The 24,722-nt window shown below is 35.1% G+C and overlaps 1 protein-coding gene across 2 annotated transcripts; it reads right to left on the reverse strand.

Moving 5' to 3' along the window:
- Positions 1-10,270: 10,270 nt before the first annotated feature.
- LOC106139066 (uncharacterized) lies at positions 10,271-20,251 on the reverse strand. Of its 2 annotated transcripts, none has more exons than XM_013340405.2 (4): positions 20,173-20,251; positions 19,973-20,063; positions 16,360-16,542; positions 10,271-10,728 (listed from the first exon to the last, which is right to left on the reverse strand). In XM_013340405.2, the coding sequence occupies exons 1-4, from the start codon at positions 20,178-20,180 to the stop codon at positions 10,327-10,329; spliced, it is 684 nt and encodes a 227-aa protein (XP_013195859.1). In that variant the 5' UTR covers positions 20,181-20,251; the 3' UTR covers positions 10,271-10,326. The 2 variants fall into 2 exon arrangements, with proteins under 2 accessions (XP_013195859.1, XP_013195860.1); XM_013340406.2 differs by having other exon boundaries at positions 20,142-20,236.
- Between the last annotated feature and the right edge of the window lie 4,471 nt (positions 20,252-24,722).

Here is a 24,722-nt window from a genome sequence, read left to right on the forward strand (position 1 = left end):
ATTAACGTTTTAACGATTAAGGCTTAAGGTACTTTTCAGGCGGGCGAATGAAAAGTTTAAATTCTAGGTGCAAGCCTGTTTATTTTACGTCAAGTTTCCCATCTGTATTCTTTTTGATTTGGTTTGGAGATGAGAACAAATTATTTGTAAAGATGTCGAAGGTTGTGATAATTTCCTTGGACTTTTGTGGCTTTTCTAATTCATTTCATTCTCGATAATTATTATTACTAAAAGTATACACTAAATATGTATAAACTGAACTAATTCTTCAGAATTACCATCGAATTTAATAGATAGGAACTAATAAATAAAATAATATTTTTAAAAGATATGCGGTTATTTTATTTTTATTGTTTGAAGATTTTCTTTTCTGACCAATCAGTGATTATTTATATTTGGTAATACAGCAAAACTAATTTTAATTTCGCAGTAGCCTTATAAATATTAAATTTACAGTTTATATAAAGCAGTTCTGTAAATTTCTGTAACATTATTAAATCAGTGAGATTAACTGGTGCTTCAAAATTCTGTGAGCCCGGCTGAATCGGGAATCAGGCCGGGACGTAATCCAGTTAGTTACCGGGGCTCCGTTACATAGAAACATTTACCGGGATGCGACGACGAGATGTATTTACGCAATAAATTAGCAAATTATCTTGTTAACACATCTTATCACGGATTATTTACTCATCTGATATTGAGCTGTAGATATTTAATACATACATATTATCATTTCTTTATCCCTTACGGGGAAGAAAGGTCCAATCAGGTAGTTACACCATATATAACAAAAAATCTTGTTCGGCTGGAGAAGGGCATAAAAATATCTGATTAATAAGTTCCAATAAAATAAGAAAACAAAGATACTACATTAAGATTTGAAAATATCTGAAGTTTAGATATACTTTTTTCACATGTCGGCCACGTTGTTTCCATTTATTTATGGTGAAAATTTTTTTATACTTACTTAATTCTTTTCTAAGAAACAACAATATTACATATCCTAGACCTACCCTTTAATATGACCTTCGTGAATCTGACAGGGTTTTTGTTACCTAAATAGGAAACAAAACCCTGTCAGATTCACTTTAGTATATGTATATTGTAAAGATTGTCATGTGTGAAAAACCAAACATATCAAATTTACGACACAAGGAAGCGTTTTATTTTATTGTTTAAATAATACTGTAACTTCTAGATTCAGAAATTTCTTTTTGCATTCCTAGAAGGATAAAATGGATTTCTCATCAGAAAATTTAAAATATAAAAGTTAGGAAAACGTAATTTCGCCTGATTTCCCTCGAAGCCGCCGTCGCCAAAGAGATTTTTCGCTTAATCGGAATATTTAAATTACTTTCGCTCTTTACGTCACTCTGAAGTCATTTCGTAGAGCATCTTCTGATATATTTCCAAGCGTGATTGACACCTTAACATACTAAGTGCGTAGTAGTTAATTTCCTAGATATAATAAAACAAAGAATAAATATGTTATATCACAAGCAAACGGGGTCCGATTTCCGGAAGCACGTCAAATCTCTGGGTTGTACTGCATTTACCTCATGCATTACTCCATCCGAACAGTGCTTCTATGAATTTCATACATGCAAAGATGAGAGTGAACATTAAAACACATCGTATTGTTTTTGTTATATTTGTCAATTTCATAAACATATATTTTAACGTTTCCTATAGTAGACTTACCAAATTTCATTAAAATACTTAAAACTAAAGTTAGATAATAGACATAACATTTAATACTTTCAGGCCGGCTCATCAATATTTCGCTCGCTTGAATCGTTTTGATGGGAATTAGGCTCGTTCCGTCCCCAGAAACTTGTTACGGCTCGCTAAAGTTGCAAAACTCTGATTCTCTCAGAGAATGTTGCCTTAAGCTTTTGTATAGCCAGCCAGTTATATTTAAAGCGCAACGAATCGATATGTATATTTATATATAATCGTTGATTGGGGCTCTTAAATTTGCCGGAAATCTTATAAATACGGTGAATTAGATTAGTTTTACATAATTATGAATAAGTAATCATAACTTTTATATTTCAAAATTATCTTACATTATACTTGAAATTCCGCACAGTTCCTCTCCTGTGTAAATTGAATATAATTTCATTGGTAATTATTGAAATCATAATATATTAACGAAACACATATTTAATTTTTTCGTATGGTTATTTGAGTCCCGTTACTTCGCAATTCTACTCAAAACATTTTGCATAACACAAAATCTATTACCTCCGCTAAATTGAAATTCCTTTAAAAATATAATTGACTTGTCGGTACAAAGGCATCCAGAAATAGACCTCCTGTTGACTTGACTAAATGATTCCCTGATGATGAAAGAAACTTAAGATCAAAGTTACAGTAAATTCAACGTCAGACACAATTGCCAATCAACATTTGAAGTTTAACCATCAGGACATGTACCGAAATAGCAGAAATTAGATTATCTTAGATAGGTAGTTTACAATGTTATTGGTTTGGCATTGATTAATATAACTTGTATTCTTAATTAGATTATGTTGGGGAAATGGTAGGTTAAGTTATAAAATGTTGTTAACGAGGTTAAGATTTTAATACAATATAGAAAGGACTGTAAACCTATCCTATATATATATTGGTTTATTTAATTAATTGTCTTTCATTTAAAGTCATTATTTATTCTAACTTTTTAAACGTATTCGAACAGCACATATCAATATTCGTATTTCTATGTAGGCAAAGTATTATTATGTTTTTATGTACTGATTCTACTTTTAAGTAAAATAACATAACATTAACAGTTTGTATTTTAGTGATAATCGTGCGTAAATCCTCTTACTACTTAAAATAAATTGCGGGAGTTGATTTGATTTAACTGGAAAATAACTAATAATATTTAAGTCATAAGCACGTCTTTACATGATTTATCCAATCATTATAAATGGGTCAACCGTACCGATACTCTCTCTACAACTTATAGTCCTGTGAAACTCGGATTGACTACTAAAAAGGCATGGATATAGTTCGAGAGTACTTTGATCATCCAGAGACCCGGGGGATACCAGCTTAAAGGGTTCGAAAAAATGTACGAGTGTCCTTAAAACGCCGACCTGATTTTCCGGTCGCAATCAAACAGATTACGTGTACCTTTTCAGGATTTTCGGATATACGTTTAGCCGCACAATTTAGACACATGAATAATAAATAAACGTGCTAACACAATCTGACATTCATGATTAAATGCGGTACAGAAAGGTATCACGCTTCCGGTTTGTAAACCCAAAAACGTAACCAATAAATCTATAAAGAATAGGTAATAAATGTCTCAAAACTCTATTCGCACTGAAATAGATAGAATCTTGAGAAAATAATGTTGACAGTATCTATCTATTCCGTGTGTTAGAAAAAATAAAGAGTTTAATTTTGTTTCACTAATTTATACTTTGGCTCCTAAGGACTTGTATATATGTTTTGATCCTACATGGAACGGGTAGATTGAATGAAAAAAATCAAATGCTGTGAAAATACTTGCAAAGTAAAGGGCGTGTGCCGTATGCCTACATAGCTTTAAGGTCTCGTAGAAGTAATACATTTATGAATTTCTATTATATAGTACTAAACACACGTAGCTAAATTTAAACTCTTTTTATTTTGTACATTTGTCATTCCCAGATTACATGTTTTATGCTGATCTCGTTACATATATCGTCATTTCGTATAATTTGGGAGGCACGCATTTACATTTAATACTATATCTTTGAATTACACGTTTGAGCGTTTGTATACTTAGGTACATTATTATGTATATAAGTTCATAAAAAAATGGCCTAATAACGAAGAAAGCAGAGTGGAGATTATAAAAGTCAATAAAGAGAAAGGTTTCAAAACATCAAAACGATATGCTTACAATCTGTCAGTATCTCCAAAACTCAATTCGATCATTGAATCATACAGCTATAGACATTTTGTAAGTAAAACGGCGTGACATACATAAGTGTGCGAGTGTAAATGAAGAAGGTACAAAACAGTTACAAAATTTTGTTAATACTTACGCGGAAAAATACTAGGCCCATTACATCATGTCAAGTGAAAACCAACAATTAATAGCCGTGTAGGAGATGAAAACTTTTTGCAGCCGACGTGCGGTCGCAGGCTCCGGCTGTCCCATACACAATTAATCCGAAAGCTGTAATTAATCACCAGTAAGTAAATAACGAACACAAACCATTGACATCCTTTGTTTCCTTTGTGCCATTAATTTGATCCGCATTGTTATAGCCATTTGTAAGTATAACTACTGACCTAGTTGGTCCGTTGTTGAAAGAGGGTTGAACCGTTTTGTTAATATTTTGTTAGGAAAATTAATAAGATTGCCAATTATATCTAATAATAATAAAAATACTGAAACTACTATAGACATTTTATAAATAGTTTATCTTGAGTTAGTGAAATCATCGAAAAAATATCAAACAATTTTTAATTTTTGTCACTGACTACTCACCCCCACTATCTAATAGGCAAAACAAAAATCTTTTACGTATGGAGTTCGTGAACAATACACGTATACACTAAGTCTGCACAAGTTTTCAAACTGAACTTCTAATTCGTCTTTTAAGTTTCTTTCACACTTCAGTTATTTTGATCAGTTACCTAGTCATGATTATGATTTAATATCTAGTTTTAAAATAGGCAATTTATTGTGATGAATAAAGAGGCAAAGGCCAGCATGTCAAATGGAAAATAGATATGTTCCATGGGTACCCCTTCGGAGAAGAGGCGCATTTTCCTTCGGAAATTCGGCGTGATCAAATCTTGAACAGTTTTTAACAATGTACCAAAATCAATGCATACCTTTGCAGAGCCTAAACGGGATAAACCCTATTGCTCTATTTTCTTAAGGGAAGTGTTGTGTGTAATGAATGGGCGAGATAGCGAAGACAAGAGCCTTAATGAACATGTCAATCCTGGGATAATTGTGCGCGTGATGCACATGCATACAATATATACCTACACGTTATAAATATATAATGCATAAGGTTAGGTCAAGAGTACACTCTAAACCAACTAGCTAGCAAGAAGAGAGTTACGAATGTAGATGAAATAAATTAACAGTGATTGTGGCAAATGAAAAGAATCTCGGCTTACTAATACGTGAAAGATGGTTAAACATGTATATGACCAACTTGGGTACAGTATGAAGGCGAGGGCAGCACAGAATCAAAAGATAAAAAGTACATGTGATTTTCAAAAATAATTCGGTGATTATACGGTGTACGCTCGTGAATATGAAATTTATTTCGTTAAGTATTTAAAGCCCTAAACACTTTTCCTTGGCATATTCCATTCTTCCGTGCCACCCTTGAAGCGCAAATTCAAATCAATTCTATGAATATTCAATTTAGTTAATACGCTACACATTGCGCGAGTACACTTCGTTTACATGTTAACAAGGCGCTTTGATGTGAGAGATACAATCATCAATATGAGATTGGTCCACCCACATCTCAGAAGTATATAGGGTGATGCTCGTTTGTTTGTATTCGTCTAATCCACGATAGAAGCTTAATTTGGCTTAACGCCACTTGACATTTTAGTTACAATATTTAAATTATAATCTCTTTAATATAATACTAGCTTTCGCTCTTAAATACCCTATGTCGTTCCCCAAATTTCACACAATATGTATGTAAAATTTCATGGAGACCAGTTCAGTAATTTTTACACTTTCTCATTTATATAATTAGTATGGATGTATCCGGATAAACCAAGTAGACCTTACTCAATTCACTTGAAAATATAACACCTCATAGATATTCGTCAGGTGAAACAATTCGGAGGGCATCGTGGTAAAATGCCTGCGATCCCATGATGCCCTCAAAATGACAAGAAGGACGCACGGAGGGATTTTAGTGGGTAGGCTGGTACATTAGGTGCCAGGAGTCCGACACTTTCCCGGGTGAAGACCCGGGGGGTTGTCCGTAAAAAGGATTGCCCCTTCGATAACAAAAAAAAAGGTGAAACAATTCGACAATAGAAATCACTTCACCGGGGTGTTCAAAGACGAAATTTTTTATCATTATGTAAAGATAGCACTCGTATTGATCAATAAAAACTTCAGTCTACTTTGTGCATATATGAGATATCACTTCTTAGTGCAATTAGTGGAATACAACATAATATATGTAGATCAGATCATTTGTCGCATTTTTCTCCAGATTTGTTTTATCACATACAATGATCGCATGTGTTTTATATTTTAACATGCTCTAAAATTATTGACATTGTATAAATTATGGTACCATATTCTTGCTTGACGCATGCCTGTTCTACAATTCAGAAGTGTTCATCCCGAAGCATATATTAAATAGCATAAAATAATGAGCAAGTAACTCGATTTGCTCACGGAATACCAAAATATAATTTCAAATGCGAGCAAAATACATTGGAATTACCATTCATTAATATGAAAATAGCGACGTATGAAACACGGCACGTCGCGGTGTTATTAATCATATCTAACCTGCGTTTAGGTGTGGAAATTTGGAATTATTCATTGTGCCTTTTCACATTTATGGTTGGCTCTGGTAATTGGGTACTAATTTGCATTAATACCGACAAAAAAATAGGATTATAAACTTGGGATTCCTCTTATAGGCGATGAACTAGCAACCTGTCACTATTTCAATCTCCATTTTTATCATAAAGCCATACAGCTGAACGTGGCCTTTCAATCTTTTCAAGACTGTCGGCTCTGTCTGCCGCAAGGGACATATGAACACGTAAATATAATTATGTATGTATGTATAAATGTACGATAATTATTTAGCCGCTCGTATTTTTAATGTTTGACTTATTCTTTTATACTTTTCTACAGCATCATAAAAAATAATTTATAAAATAAAACAAAAGCTATTAATAGCACGACTCTATGTAAATTCTGTAAATATAAATCGACAGGTCTTTAAATTTTTATTATAGTACTAATAGCTAATAGTAAATGTTATTTTCACATTTGATTAAATCTTGATAGGTTTTTCATGATATTATTTTGTGGGCTGTGTTTTTTCTATTAATTAATTCTCGTGAATATACAACGAAGAGATCCTATATTTGTTAACGCCGTAATGTAATACAAACATTTCAGCGCTTTCATTGACAAGACAAGACAGATTTTATTTAAACTTTGCATTTAGTATATTTTTTTATTAAATCAAATTTTGCAAAAATAATTAAAAAACCATTAATTTAATTTTAACTGTATAGTTTCAAGCGGCTTTTAGGTCTTTTCAAGACCGATTTTGTCAGGATCCACCTTAGTCACCTTTATTTACCATCAGGGGTAACTTCATAACAATAAGCACCGGTAAAAAATATATGTGTTAAATTATTAATAACACCTGATGCAATTTTATCAGAAATAACTATAAACTTTTTAATTAGATAAAATTAATTTCGCGGTAAAACTCTCCCACGCAAAAGTTTGCGAGTTTGTGTTTGCAAAAGGCTTTAGTGAATGTACCAATGTAAAACTTTCATTTAATGTTAATTACATTAGGTACGTTGTTATTTTAAATATAAATGGTAATTAGAAAAACTGATTAAAGAGAGCGTTGATGTAAGGTAACTTTTAACTCCGACGGTAGAAATAATATTAATATGTAATATTAATTAAAATATAAAAAATTTTATATTTTACTTTCAACAGAGAAACACAAAGAAAAAGGTTTATGCGAGAGCAACTACTACTCTCTATGAAACTGTGTACTCTTTTATGAAACAGCATATCGCTAACTCATGCCTTTTGGCCATAACGGCGACATGTTGAGGAAACCTGCACATAAATATGAGTACAGTTCACCTACAAAGGTGGCGAAGGTCTGATGGTAGCGGCTTCGTGTAAAAACTTGACTTGCCCAGTCCACAATCCCACACGGGACTAACGGAGGATAAAACGACTTAATTTCATAGCTGTATGTTATGAATTTAAATAGTCTTTAAAACGATGAACGAAACTTGGATTGGTGTTTGATTTTTGAAAGCAGACATTTTTCAATGGTACAATATAACTTTCAGAGACGAATAAATTCAATACAATTGTAATATACATCAAAGAGTCTATCTCAGCTTTGTCTGGAAGATTAGAATACAGGCTTCAGTGCCCTCACAATGACACAAAAGAAAATATAAGTATGAAAAATTAAAGGAAGTTACATTTAAAAAAATGAAATCTTTGAATGAATACTTAGAATTCGATATGAAAATTATAACTTATAGGTACATTATTTAAAAGAGAAATAGTTTTGCCCCCAATTACCTTCACACAATGACAATGAACTTTTTTTCCTTATTTACATATATAGAATCGCGTCTTCATCACTTACGGGGAAGACAGACCCAATAGTCTCGCAAAGACTAAAAGGCAACCTTTATACGAGTTTATACGAGAAATCATGATTATAAATCCTCTATTAAGTATTCCTAAACGTTAAAAAAAAACTTCCTAAAGAATATACATCTCATATTTCGGGATGATCGGATATTTTATGAAACTGTTACAATATCAGTTTACATTATGTAAAGGTTTTCTCAAGTTACCATGTCGTAAAGGTAACAATCAAACTAAATAAAATAACAATTTACTTAAGATTTGACCCTGTTCATCACGCTTTTTATTCGGGTACCCATTCCATAGCACGTTGTTTGAAATCGGTAAGGTCGCGATCCATAGCCTCGTCCTTTTTCCTTTAAAGAAGGCAAAATTAAATCTTTATTCGTCGGGAGAAAACCTGTGATTTACATATGAAATGGATCAGGTAGAAATTTTCATACATGTAGATTTGCATTTTAAGCGGGAACCGATGCTCGTCGGTAATCGCATCGCTGCGGCTGCAGCTGCAGCGTTGTGGGCAATGCGAACCCGACCGAGGAGTTATAACCAAATGCAGATAAAACGAAATTAATAAAGATAAACTTACCCATACTACGAGTATTTCTTGGGTAGGTATGTAATGCCAACGCCTCCCACTCGTAAAACGAAAACCCCGTAAAAGTTTTAAAATATGTATAAAATAGGATTACGTCTGTAAGCACTATACTTTGGGTAAACTTTAACCTATAATTACACTAGTGGACACTAGATCAGAGTCAGAGTTGAATATGCATATTTCTGTGGATGTCAAAGTTAAGGACTTGAGGACACCAACATAAGTACTTGTAACTAAAACTTCGAAAATTCCTAAAGCGTTAGGGTTGTTGGGCAAGTCCCACTTAATTATAAAACTTCGCCAATACAGGACTTGCTGTCACTTGCATTTAAGTACACTTTGAATCCAAGGACTGTAAATGCTATCGGAAAATACAGTAAGATCAATGTAATTTTCAAGTCTCCATTACGTCGTTAGCTCCTGCGACTGCGACTGATCGCTCTGTCGTTGCCGTCGTTGCTATGACAAATTGGAGTGCATATTGCACTTGACACGCTCAAACAGGATTCGCAACAGCGACCGCTTTGAAGTTTCGTTATTTCGTAAAATAATGGCTGAATTCGTTCTTTACGGCCGGCCGGGTCTGAATCTATTTTATGTGTTCTATTTGATGTAATTTTATCAAAATTTTGTCTTAAGTAGCATTTTTTGTTAGACTTATATAAAAATATTAAAACTTCGCATGAAGTAGATTTAAGCCACCGTAGTTTACCACGCCTTGAATTCAGCACATTTCTTCAACAAAAGGTAAAATTTGAACCTGTGCCTCTATGGACATCACGATCTGAATCTTTTATTATTTTCTACCCTCCCCTAAGTAGACATGACATAGCTTGTACTTATATACTTACCATATACCAGAATAACTAACACAATCCTGTAATATGGCTACCGCAATGCGGCTAAAAGGAAACCGCAATAATCAATTAGGAATTATTGCTCAGAGTGCACTACACGTTGATCTAGCAAGCATGGCCTCTATTTCTCCTTTGTTTATTGTACAATGAACTCTGCGATTACTATTACCTGTTAAAATATAAAAGCACTGTAAGACCGTTTCATTAAAATACCTGCAACAATATATTTAAACCTGTGCCTTACTAATTCGGCACACTTATCCACTTACCCAAGAAAAATACACGAAATTACTCGTAATCTTACATCGATAGCAAAGCTGTAAACAAAATCTAGCGAGTTATAATGTTTAAAGTCTATTAAAGCAGAAAAATTCTTTCAAAAAAACTACTAATTCATTGATGGAAATTACGAAACGACTTTTCATAAAACTAGGCATTTACTTAGTCAATATTATACAAAATTAATCGTCATAACATTAAAAAATTATTTTCTAAGCTATGGAATACGATCTCTTAAAAACAACGTGCTTTCTCCTGCAAAACCTCCGCCTGTACCTCCGCTTTACGGAAAATCCTTTTAATTTATCATTATTTGTGACAGACTCCACGATGTGAATCCACTTTTGATCCAAATCTTCTGGGAGTTTATCATTGATTAATATTAACGGCATTTTGAACCGAGGTGCTTCAGTTTTGTAGATTTTCTCTTTGTATATTGGTGATATTTCGAGCCAGTCTTTGTGGATGGAACCGTTGGGAGAGTTGAGCTTGGAGCTCTCTTTGCTGGAAAGGGCAGAGATTTCATTGTGCTGAGTCAGTTCAGCGACCTGGACATCGTTATCCGTCGCGTCGGAAGAAGCAGCCAGCGCAGCCTCTGCGTCCATCATGAGCAGCTGAAACAATTTCAAAAATATATGTCAATAGACTTAGCTCCTATAGAGTGTCGGTGGTCGAATTGGTAAGGCGCCTAGTTAAAATGCGTGAGACGCAGAAAGGTTCGAATCCCACCTCGGCCATATATCAGTGACTATATGGCCAATAGTTATGAACATTAGTTTCAATATTAACAGGTGCTCTAACACATTCAGGGAACTGGATGTGTAACCATGATCGATCTAATACAGGTGAGGTTCCCCTGCAAAGGTTGCGGAGGTGAGATGGGAGTTGTTTCGTGTAAAAACCCTTAGGCGACCCATCGCCCAATTCAGGATTATGATCAAAAGGCGTATCTCGGGGTCCTCTTCAAAGAGATGGGGGTGTCACCAAGATACAAATCCTTTTATATCCACTTTTTGAAAATCAGAAATCATCTTCCAAGACCAATTATATAGTACTTATATGACCAATTCCATTCCGACAAAAAAGACCTATGTTGATATTCCATCACGCCATTCTTATCTTATATATTTAATCTACTAAGACTACTAAGCTGCTACTGCTAAGCTGCTATACGCTTGAGATTCCTGATAGGTGCAAACACCTAACTGGAAATTTCAAGCACCATTTATTAAGAAAGACTACACACGAACATTGCGAATGTCGTGATATTATTTCAAAGGATCAACAATGAACAAACACCACAAATAACATAGTCTATAACCGTAACTCTAGCAAAGTATTTGAACACCGGATTGTGCCGCACAAGCCACAATGGCGTCGTAAAATGGCGGTCCAAACAAATCCGGGACAGAGGCGATTAGTGCCGCGCGAGATCTACGAAGCAAAGAGTTGGAACTTCGTAGCTTTGTTTTTGGGCGACAATGTTGATAAGTGGAAAGTCGCAAAGATAACTTTCTTACATTTTATTGCAAATTAAGAAATGTGGATGTCGTAAAATGCTTTTAAAAGACACATAAAAATAAGATCAAGCAAACCCCAAGGAAATTTCGAGAATAGTGTTTTCGAATACTAACGATGGGACAAGTGAATGATATGAACTATGAAGCTGCTTGTAGCTGTTTTTATCCCGCATAGAAAGAGATAGCTAAAAGGCTTTTCTACCTTAACTTGGGATGCATCTTTTTAGAGATGGGGTAGCATCCTGGCCTTGGAGTCTTTTGGGGTATAATTCCAATGAGGGATAATGTGACGTGAATGGGACGTGATACCTATAGGATAAAGGAAATCAATACTGTAACTATCTTAGTTGATGATAAAGATTACTCATGTTGCTTTTGTTGTAATAAAATTTATATAATTAATGTTAATATTTAGATTTGATGATGGCAAGTGTGATAGTGATATTGAAAGGAGAGTGAACGCGGGGAACATGGTGAATGGAGCTTTGCATGCCTTTATGAGCAGTCAGAAACTATCCAAAAAGGCTCGACTGGCTGTGCATAGGGGGCGTGTTGGTCCCGACATTAATGTATGGGAGTGAAAGTTGGGTATGGCAAAAGAAGCACGAAAGCAGAATAAATGCAGTGGAAATGAGAGCGTTAAGGAGTATGTTGGGTGTGAAATTGAGTGACCGGATAAGGAACAGCGTGATAAGGGAATGTTGTGATGTGAAAGAAGATGTAGTTACAGGAATAGAAAAGGGTATGTTGAGATGGTTCGGTCATGTGGAAAGGATGAATATAAACAGGTTGACTAAGCAGATATACATGGAGAGTGTGGAGGGAAAGGTCGGAGTGGAAAGACCTAGACGAACGCATCTTGATCAATTTAAGGACGTCCTGGTAAAGGGTCAGGTCAAAAGTACCCGAAACCGCCGAGCTTGCATGAAGAGAGTTATGAATGTGGATGAAGCGAAGGAAATATGCAGAGATCGTGGCAAGTGGAAAGAGGTAGTCTCTGCCTATCCCTCCGGGAAAGAGGTGTGATTTTATGTATGTATATTCAGATTTCTATGACTTTACCTCATCACAAGTTTCTAAAGTGAATGTTCAGTGACTGTGGTGATACAGTTGTTAAGAGCGATTAGCTCAGCTGAATAGCCACCTGGAGCCGTGCCAGTGATCCGATACCTCGATACTGGATGACACAATGTCACATTAGCTAACGACATGAATACATAAAATCATCCTCTTTCCCGGTAGGGAGAGACTACAGCTTTCCATTTGCCACGAAGAATGAAGAAGTTTGTAGGAGCAAACTTCATTCGCTTCATCATCTTCATAACAATCGACGAGGGATCAATACGAAACGATGATGTAAAACATACATATTTTAACTACACCACTCTTCCGGATTTCACTTGACCCGAAGCCTGCATACTTTCTCAATAGGCTGCGAACCCAAGTCAGCCAATGTAAGGAATGACTGAGGTGGGGGTTCATACACACCTCATGAAATATATACAAGTGTGTCGCCTCCCAAACAATGGAGCCCTTTACCCCCTTACACCTGATGACAGCCACCGATCAGGCTTTAAAACTATTACATGTCATAGGGGAAAAATTAACAAAATCGAATTATTTCAACACTGTAAGAAGTAAAACAACACTCTTGCTCTTTCATAAAACATTTGAAACTTTTCATCTAAAACCAATTCTTGTTAAAGTTAGTTAAGCAGCTACTTGCCACTTAATCGAATTAGTTACCCACGTTTAAATGAATATTCGTTAATTTTATAATCAGTCAAAATACGAGGCCTCTCCACGTCACAATTAATCTCGTAATTGTTAACTTCAGCAGATATTGAGTAAACTTTAAGCACGTAAAGTTGCAACCACTCAAATGTTTCACGCACAACTTCTAAACGAGAATCGGATGCGAAATTAAACTTGAAAAGACTTTGTAAAACCTCGTACGCGTCTTATTTAACTTACTTGACGTATTAGTTTTCTATTTATTTGTCAATAAAAAATTAAATTAAAATTTTATCTAACACTTCGGATAATTAACAGCTACTAAAACTATTAGTTATCTAATTGAGAAAATGGAAAATGATTTAATCCCTATTTAATTAAAGATTGTTCTTTCAGACACGACTGTTTCTGTAAATATCTCCTCCTTCCTGGTAAGTCCCCGTTACATCCTCACGATTCGACGATGCTTTTGACCAGGATCCTGGATTGCGTCAGGTTTTACACAAAGCGGCTCCTGACTGTCCTCCCCAACCTTTCGGTTGTCCTATGCAGCGCAACCTGATTATTGGTTAATTACCCATTCAGTTACCTGAATATGCAGGTTTCCTCGCAATGTTTTCACATGAATAGTTTCAAAATATTTGATTTTACCCGACATGTATTAAAATTGGAAAGGTAAACAAAATCCTTATACAAACAAACTTCACTACCAATGTGGGTAACGAACAAGCCGCGCGTCCGTTCGTTACGCCTGCCGGAAATTGGTGCAAATTAACAAATATTTATGTATCCAAATTGTTGCCCGAAGATTAAATTTACAACATGTACCTTTATGTTGGGTCAAGTTAAATCGCATTCAGAAAATACACATATGTATCAGATGGTATTGTAGCGCGTCAGATTTCAAAGGTCATAGTTATCAGTTACTAGTCCCTTTTATTACTTTCACACTTAGAAAAATAAAGAATGAATCGCAGCCGCACTTTAGTTATTTAATAAACAGGAAAAACGCCAAGCTGCTAAACATGAAAATTTAAGTTTAATATTTCGCCAACAACACAATTTCTTGAGAAACAATCTCAAAAGATGCAAAATTTTAAGTACTTATAATTTTCTTATTCCTCTGCATTACGGCCGAACTTTAGGTAGGCAGAGATGATTAAAAAGGTTGCTACGATCCATGCAGATTTATTTATCTTTCTTCTCACACTTTTTCGTACGATCGTAGAGATTCCACGAATACGCTGATTTAAGTCGAAAATAATGCTCAAACGCAGGTGTAGCAAATAGCAGTTCGTCCAGTCCCCTTGCCTGCGACTCCCACTACATAAACGTAAACAAACTGTCAAAGCATCAATCGATTTGACGTTAAACGTTAGCGCTTTACGCCCATGTTTACGTTCGCATGGTATTACAAATGAGCATTGAGCAGTGGTTAGTGAATCAGACGTGTTTACCGCGGACTATTCGTTTGAGACTTTAGGCTCTGTCTACCCCATAAGGATTAAGACGTGATAAATGTGTGTATAATCATCGAGTATTGTATGTGTGTATTTTCACTAGTTCCAGTGCTCACTTGAACCTACATATTATTCTCAATAGTTCACCAATGCACCAATGCCTTGGTGGTGGTGGCACTGTTCAGGAAAAATTCTTTGTACGTGTTAACGATAGGCATAGTTAACCGATCTCTTAGGCTTGTTCGGAAATTTAAAAGGCCAATAAACAGAAATGTTTTTACTTTCCTAATACCCCGATACTATAGTAAATGCAGAAATATCTGTAACTTCTTTGCCTGTCTTTTCGTTTTATAACAGTCAAATAAACTTTTTTTAATAATTACATTACCGCTAAATTATATGCCTATTAATTAATCAAGCTAATAATAATAATATGTAAATACACGTGCGTCTTTGATGTTTCGCGAAAACAGTTAACGCTTAGATTGACCGGAATCAAGATTTAGAACTAGTTTTATTGCCTTTTGAAAAGCAAATGGTTCCTCTAAAAACCTACAAATTCTAAGAATTTGTATTTAGGTTTTGATAATGGCAACTTTGACATTAGGAATAAACTACTCTAACTTTGATGTCCCATTTAAATTTTCTTTGATCTCGGAAAAATCTTAGACTAGTAAACACACAATTAGCAATTTCATTTCTGAGAAAAATCAAATTACATATGATGAAATGCTTTACAGTCATACAAATTGGAATTATCTGATTTCTAAGGTATTGTCTTGCAGCCATGCATAATAGGTATCTTAATAATTTTACCGACATTTATTATAGTTTATCAGAGATTTTAATATGGAACAAAAAATGCTGAAGAGTGAAACTACAGCATTAGATGCAATAAGTATAAACACATAAATATAAACGAAAACATAAGAGAGAGAAATTTTGATAAAGAATATAAAATTTTATAAAATTGTAGATCCATGAAATATGCTGCTATTCCTGCTCACTTAGACACCAGCATATGTACTACAAGGGATAATTTCGCAACTTTGATCAGAATAGTTACTAAGAAACTTCCCCCACGGAAGGAAATCGCCAATTTATCAAAACAGGTTCTGTGCAGCCAAATATAAATTTCACGTCGAAATTGCCCTTGAATCTGAACTTGAAGACCACACCATGATTTGATTATACAACGTGGCGTATTTGAACTACAAAAACAAACGGAGCCGTTAGAGAATTGGATGCTTCAATATATTTTCGAGATACCACCTGTTGCTCCTGAGAAGTGTTAGTGACTCACTGATGAAATTAATGTATATTATAGGTGGATAGAAATTTAATTCTGACTCATTAAAATGGGTTTAGATACAAACATTGCATACCTGCTATTACACGTCACGAAGAATGTGTACGTATGCTAAGTTATCTTTACGGACATTATTTATCCCACTGTACACACATTTTTAACAAGATTGCCACTCAGCTACGAGAAGCTAGGTATCTTAAGTTATCACAAATTGTCGCCTACCCTGTGCTTATCCCTCGATGCAGTATACAGCACCCAGGCGACGTACACGAACATGATGAGGGCTGGAACCACCAGGCTGGCAACTATGGGGATCCTGCGAACCCAGGCGTGGTACATCGCCAGCAGGAACAGAGAGATTCCCACCAAGATGGCGATGTAACGGCCCGTACGACGACGCTCCTCCTAGAATTGTTTGAAATGAATGAATTTTTTGATGATCCAAGCACGTAGTTTAGTAAAATTTTGAATTTTTATATACCGTACAAAAGAGGAAATAGACTGACTAATATATCAACGCACAGCCCAAACCGAAAGGTATAATAATTTGAAATTTGGCATGTAGTTTCCTTTGTGGTGGGATGTAGTAAGTGAGAATTTCTCATGGGAACGGAATTTAACAGATTTTTTTATTAACTTGGATGTATTTTATGAACTAGTATGTGATAAAGGGAATTCATTCACATTTTATAGAGGTCAGTTACTATCGTCATTAACAGAAAATAACTTGAAACAATCATCAAATAAATGGCGTAAATATGACGTCAGTTGTTTAACGTACTAAAAACTCTTTGTTGTTGAGCGCGTGGCATGAAACTCATCTAGTAATTGAAGTAGTAAAATAAACGTTTCAAAGAAAGTGTAATTTTATTTGCATTTTTTCTTCATTTTATACTGAACGACTCTTTGCAATGGACGATGAAAACGCTATAATGAACTTTCCAAGACGGATAATGCACTTGGAAGGGTTAGAACTACAAAAGGAAAAAGTGGATTTCAAACCGATTTTTAAGATATAACATTATTAAAATAACATAATGAACATGGGCAGATTCATAGTGAAAAGCTGGTCAATTGCGACTACTTTCTTGGAATTCAAGTATTCAATTTCTCATAAAAATTATTAAATCAAAACATTTTATCAAAGAGAAATTCAGGTTAGACAACTTCGTTTGGGCGAAATGAACAGAAGAGATAGGTACTAAAAATGAAAGACATAATAATACCTATGCCTTTTCAACATTCGGGAATAACCCCAATAGTCTATGTTGTTAGGAATACCAACCCCGTCTTGTCGTCGCCATTTGTTTATATGTTTTCAGGCAAAGACTGCAATTGCCGAATAATACTACCATTTTAACCAAAGAATAACTATCCCTCGACGTCATAACCCTCGAATTAAACGCATCAGATATCAAACACCACGGCGGGGACTAATTTACATCAGTACTTCAAAGGATAAATTCACAAACAATTTAGGGGTAAGATACGTTTTTTTGGATGACACCCGTCTATTTTTGGAATTTCAGTTCCGCGTGATTCGTTTTCCAGGGTCGGTGATCGACTGATGTGCCCTGTATTGTGTCTTTAACCTCGCCCTCATTAATTTCCATTTGGTGTGATCTTGAGTTATCGTTTCATCAGTACGGATTTTAAGTTATTTACGACTTTGAAGTATTGAGTAACCAGGCATTTGGATTTTACAACATGCACGGCATTACTCAAATACCCACCCACACCTGTAGGAGTATATTTTAATTTTATCGCAAAATTTAACGCTTTTCCTCTATTTACGTATCTACGGTGCCTTAACCTACCTACCTTATTGTGTTGGTTCTTTTCCCAGCAGCATTCCAAGTTGGAGAGAAAATTCATTTCTGCTTTTTTAAAAGATCTATTTTCTTTATGCTTCATAATATTTGACAAGGCCTTCCTTTAAAGCTTTTCGTTGAGTTAGTATCTCGTAACACAAGTCTCGAACTTACTTCGAGGCTAACTCAATCTGTGTAATTTGTCCCGTATATATTTAATTTATTTATATTTTACAAGTTAATACTTGCCAGACTAAAGTAAACCTTAACAATTAATATCATGACTCCACTTAAGGCTACCCTTTTGGTTTCCAATAATCCGTAGTAATGACATCGGGTATTGAATTAGCAACATTCCCCGAGCACGCGGCCAAACTAGTCAATCAGAGGCTTGATTTAATCAGTAGGGTATTGAAACCCAATCCTCTGGTGTAGAAAGACATGGAGACAAAAGGAATAATTTGAGGCTATTGGATTTCTATTCATTCACCTTTACGAGTGAAATCACGCGTGCTTGGTGCGTATCGAACTAACTGTTAGGTGAACTGTAAAAACGTTTAAAAACATATTATATATACCTACTGTATTCATTTACTGTTTTATTTATTGTCAAACTAATTCCAAAAAAGAAACATAAATAGGTCCATTTGTAATGTTTCAGAGTGAACTTATGAATGATATAAAATGTGATGATGACAGTATACAGAACCCTCATTTTCATCTCATGACCTCTCCTTCCAATCCGAATTTTGGATCCAATTTATTTATACATAACCAAATAACAAGGGAAAGGAGGAGCACTTTAAAAAATGTTTAAAAAATTAAAAGCACAGGCAGCCCAAAACAATAAATTTATAGAAAACGTGCAGAGCGTCAGAAGAATTGGTTAGCGGAAACGATAAATTGTAACCAAAACAAAGACTCCATCAATTTTAGTAAGTTAAAAGATTATTATTTTATACGGTGCGGTTGTTAGCCCGTGTTTATGATTAACATCAATCTAGTACTTCTTAGAATACATTTTTATTTAACGGCATTTCGGCAATTTAAAAAATACAGAGGCTTTTAATATTCTCTTTTAAAAAAGCAGGACATAATAGATGTCCTGAAAGAAACTTATTTTATGCGGTTGGCTAGCAATCTGTCACTCTCGTTAGACAATCTTAATTCCATCATTAAGTCATACAGCTCATAGTAGCCTTTCAGTCTTTTCAAGACTGCTGGCTCTGTTTACGCCGGAAGGGATTAAGGAGAGACTATATTCATACTTCAAGACATCGTTATAAAAGTTTTCTCACTTGCTTCAAATGACATTTATGAGTGTATTTATATCACATATAGTTATCTGCACAAAATGTATATCGGTGATACTATTATAAAAATTGTTTATATTAGTTTTCTTATTGAAAGCCTAGCACGAGAGTTTGAAAATAATTACTTTTTAAGATTGCTAAGAAGAGTGTTTGGAATGAAAAGGCCATTAGGAACAATCTCAATTCTTTTTATGTCTAAACGACATTAAAAACATTGAGCTAGCTTAAGCTAAGCAGGTTAGTTTAGAAGCTATTAGGTAGTGGATTTGCTTATTCGTTATGAAATAAAAAAAATTGTTCATTGTAAAATCTTTTGGATATCGTGCGATGCAAGTGAAGAAAAAAGCACTTATAATAGTAAATCCTTTCGTAATCATTTAAGAGATCAAGTGCATACCGTATTAATATTTGCTTATTTTTATTGTTTACTTATCTACTAGGATAAGCTTTTCTCTCTCAGCCAAGGTAAATTCTTAGGAGGAGTTGTAACCAGAAAATTTGACCAAAAAAGAGATAAGAAGATTGGAGTCGAAAAGAAATCTAGGGATGATGGTATACTTAGAATAGAGAAAATTATAGATATAAATACTTAAAAGATATAATGTTAATAATAAAAACAAACAACTTGGAACTCCTTTATCGGTTTTAGAATTATGCAAAATTGAATGCCTATATTGGCTAGTAACTAGAGTCAATAAAGCACATAAGTACCTTCACCGACGATGTCGGGGATTTAGGCACCCTCAGCATATTCGCTGAGCCCCTCAAATCGTTGTTCAATTTCAGATTCATAGCGCCGGTTCTAAAATGAAATGTAAATTTAATTAAAACGAACACAACTCACGACGCCGATAGTTAATTAAAACCGCCACTAACGCACCTGTTAACAGACAATTCAATAAACTACACACCTGATCATGTGTGCTGCTTAAAAAGTAAGTGTGAGTCAGAGATGCGTCTGCGCGTCCTACCCAACTCAGGGGCTGGGAGCTCACTGCAGACAAAAGTGAATGCATAATGAATTTACGCTTTGTTTACTTCGGCCGTTAAAAACGCGTAAACCCCGGAACATACTATCAGATAAGCTCGCAAAATCGACTTCAGGAACAATGATGCAATTAATCTTCCCCCAAACGAGTGAGCATCGGCAGATATATGTTCCAGGCGGCGTTTTATGGGTACACAACGCTAACCAGGCCTTCACATTATGGGTTAGCAAAAATTCTCAATTCGCGATCGCGATCTTGTTTGTAAAGTATTTTTAAATAAGTATTTGGTGATTTAAAAATATTCTGTCCTTACAGTCTTTTTTATTCATATGAACAGGAATAATGATGGTTCTATAAAAAGAATTTAAATGACCTTATTCATAAAGAACATGTACCAAAATGAACTACGTAAAGTGACTGACATACGAGTATCAACGCATAGCCCAAACCACCAGATCAACAAATTTGAAATTTACCGGAATTGCCACAGGAAGAGATAATAACGAGATCTTACGCTTTACGCAGGCGGAGTCGCGGGAGGAGTCTACTAATTAGATATTGAAGTTTCATTCATACAATTAGGAAATAAAATTGATCAAAACCATGGTTAATATTATTTTAAAGATACATTATCACAGCGTGTAACATACTAACTGAAGCTGAAACTTTATTGAGCGGAGCAATTAGCAACTGTGCGTGCAATTAATACTAGGCTCGATTCTCTTATTCTCTTTAATGAAATTCCCTTGCCGCCATTAAGTCAGTGATGCGATACAGAAACGATGTTATTCAGAGCTATTCGAAAAGTTTCCATTGTTTGCGAAAATTCGCAAATCTCCCTCGACGACCGTAACATTATTCAATAGTAGGTATTACCATTGTTTTAAAAAATAAACATTACATATTTGGTAAAATTTATGAAAAAAGTAATTTATAAATAACTGATATTACAGTTTACTTATTAGCTTTCGCCCGCTGCTGTGCTCGCGTCAAAAATTAAATACCTATGTTGAGATGGGATGGGACAAAAGCAGTCAGTAGAGTCAAAAGCAGTCCTTTGCTGAAATGATAACAGGTCAAATATATGTATAGTACATGATACAAAGTATATACTATACTTATAAAAACTGATGTTAATTCAAGTTTTTAATTACTTAAAATATTGGAGTATCGGTGATTATTTTGTTCCACATAAAAAGGAGTAAGAATTTACCCATTCTTAAGTTCAAATTTAACTGCAATCATATACTCATGACTCTATTCTAATAAGTATGTTCATTCGCTTTATTGCCAACCGATGCTCTTATACATACATACATACATACATAAAATCACGCCTCTTTCCCGGAGGGGTAGGCAGAGACTACCTCTTTCCACTTGCCACGATCTCTGCATACTTCTTTCGCTTCGTCCACATTCATAACTCTCTTCATACAAGCTCGGCGGTTTCGGGTACTTTTGACCTGACCCTTTACCAGGACGTCCTTAATTTGATCAAGATACGTTCGTCTAGGTCTTCCCACTCCGACCTTTCCCTCCACACTCTCCTTGTATATCTGCTTAGTCAACCTGCTTTCATTCATCCTCTCCACATGACCGAACCATCTTAACATACCCTTTTCTATTCCTGTAACTACATCTTCTTTCACATCACAACATTCCCTTATCACGCTGTTCCTTATCCTGTCACTCAATTTCACACCCATCATACTCCTTAACGCTCTCATTTCCACTGCATTTATTCTGCTTTCATGCTTCTTTTGCCATACCCAACTTTCACTCCCATACATTAATGTCGGGACCAACACGCCCCTGTGCACAGCCAGTCGAGCCTTTTTGGATAGTTTCTGACTGCTCATAAAGGCATGCAAAGCTCCATTCACCATGTTCCCCGCGTTCACTCTCCTTTCAATATCACTATCATACTTGCCATCTGATGTAAACTTTGATCCTAGATATACAAACTCTTTCACTTGCTCCACTTTTTCTCCTGCAATCAAAATATTACATGCTGTCATTTCTTTCTCCATTTCAAAAACCAGTGTTTTAGTTTTACTTACGTTCACTTTCATTCCTTTCTCTTTTAAAGCTTCATGCATACAGTTTACCATCTCCTGTAACTCCTCCGCTGATGACGCCAGTATAACCTGATCGTCGGCATAGAGCAGACATTTGACGAGTAACTCATTCATCCTTAATCCACTTTTAGACTCTTTCAAATCTGTCAAACAGCTATCCATAAATAGGTTGAACAGCCACGGTGACGCAACACATCCTTGCCTAACGCCTTTCTCAATCTTAAACCACTCAGTGTGCGCTCCGTTTATCCTGACACAAGCACTCGAATCCTCATATAAGGATTTCAGTGCTCGTATTAAGAGACTGCTCACCCCATGCATAGAAAGTGCTGACCACAATTCATTCCTCTCAACTCTGTCATAGGCCTTTTCCAGATCTACGAATGTGCAATAGACTTTTTGACTCTTGGCCAAAAACTTTTCGGCTATGCACCGCAAGGAAAAGACCTGATCAGTACATCACAGTACATGCTCTTATGGTGAAGAAAAACATCGTGAGGAAACCTGCACATTGACGTAACTGGATGTGTAACCTTGCAGAAGAAGCTCCCTCCTTTGGATGATCCAAAAAAGAGTAGGTTCTAATATATATCAGATAGGATCGTCCATAGGAGGTTCTTCCGCAAGATTCCGGAAAAACTGATTTACCCAGTCCAGGATAGGGGACAATTTTTTTTATTTTTTTGAATTTCCGTATTATGAATATTTTGATCAAAAAATGAAAAAAGTAAACGTTATAACATACCAGCAAGTAAAAAAATTAACAGAGATAAAAGATGAATGGAGAAAGCTCCACTTAACTTTACCGACAATAGTTAGCTCTTAAATTTAAGAAGAAAAATTCCATTAATTACAGTCTGCTATGTTACCTAAGAAAGGGATATCAATTTTGGTCACCAAATTTAGGCTAAGGCCTGTTTATGTGTACAGTCGGGTCAGTAAACCTTGTCTTGTGCGTAGACCAATACAAGGTGGCGCGTGAAGTACAGTCAGTATGGAAACAATTATATTATTTACACTGTACTGAGTGTACTTCCTTTTAGGGTGTCGAAACACAAAAGCAAATATAAACAAAACCAATTTAAGATCTCATTATGTAGCTCCTTTGCTCAACGATTTAATATTACTGAATTTATAATTTTGCTTAAATTTTGGTAGATACATTTAAATATTTTGCAAGCATTATTAACATGCATGCATAGACATTATTAAAGTGCCTGTAATTTAATTTTATATGACAAATTAAATAAAAATACATTTTATTTTCAATACATTGTTATTCTGCGACGGCCTTTGATTCTAATAGAAAAAGTTAACTTAGTTGTGGAGAACCCGTCGCATGCAATTTGTTTTTCTGACTGTACCCTCGTAGACTAGTGGGCATGATGCCCACGCCGCCGTGCCAACTGTACTACACCATAATTTCACAGCACATGCTGCCAACTTCGCGTGGTAATCAATTCTTCCTAATATATTTTCGATTTTCAACTTTTTGAATCCGAATTGCGTAAATACTTACAAAGTAAATTATTCAACATTTCAGTTACCTATGAATGAACATTGCCAAGTTATAAATAGTCATATTTAAAACTAACGCGCCATGGAGGTCTTGCATATTTCTCACACAACCTTATAATATACCTAAACGATATCTTTATGTTCTATATGAAGTTGAAAATTTTAAGAAATAGGTAAGTATGTAACTTAGTAGGTTGGACATACCAATATTATGATAGCATTACATAGGCTGGTGTGGGTATATAATTACACAAAGTAACAAAATCAATATACATTTAATTATATTTATGCCAAGTACTTACCTACTTAATAAGAATGTTTTCATATATATTATCTAATAACTTGATTTTTAAAATAAATGAAAAAGTTGTAATGATTGTGAAAGAAACAAAAGGAAGTATGCGGGGATTGTGGCAGGAGAAATTAAGCATTCGCTCAGATTTAAAATAAATGCAAAAATAATGTTGGTAATAAAGGACGTCCTGGCAAAGGGTCAGGTCAAGAGTAGGTACCTGACAGTCGCGAGCATAAAGAGTTATGAATGTGGATGAAGCGAAGGAAGTATGCAGAGATCGTGGCAAGTGGAAAGATGTAGTCTCTGCCTACCCCTCCGGGAAAGAGGCGTGATTTTATGTAGGTATGTATGTATTCCGAAAAACATAGCGGGAAGAACACAATGACAGGATTTTTAGTAGCCGCAGCTAAATATAAGTATCTATGTAGGTATGTGATGCGAACACACTAAATGCTATTTGATGGTAGTTTTATAACTTAAATATCTATTAATTATACATTTACCTACCTCGAAAGATGTGAGAGTGCTTCGCCGACGCATATCGAAGAAGACTAGAATAGGCACTAGATTTTATTTGTGGC

The sequence above is a fragment of the Amyelois transitella genome, chromosome 5 (assembly GCF_032362555.1).
Source record: "Amyelois transitella isolate CPQ chromosome 5, ilAmyTran1.1, whole genome shotgun sequence".
Taxonomy (NCBI): domain Eukaryota; kingdom Metazoa; phylum Arthropoda; class Insecta; order Lepidoptera; family Pyralidae; genus Amyelois; species Amyelois transitella.

What these genes read in the sequence shown, in the direction of transcription:
- LOC106139066 (XM_013340405.2), bottom strand. An exon ending in CCCCGACATCGTCGGTGAAG is followed by an intron (nt 16,543 to 19,972) that starts GTACTTATGTGC and finishes AAACAATTCTAG; the next exon opens with GAGGAGCGTCGTCGTACGGG. An exon ending in CATCGAGGGATAAGCACAGG is followed by an intron (nt 10,729 to 16,359) that starts GTAGGCGACAAT and finishes AAATTGTTTCAG; the next exon opens with CTGCTCATGATGGACGCAGA.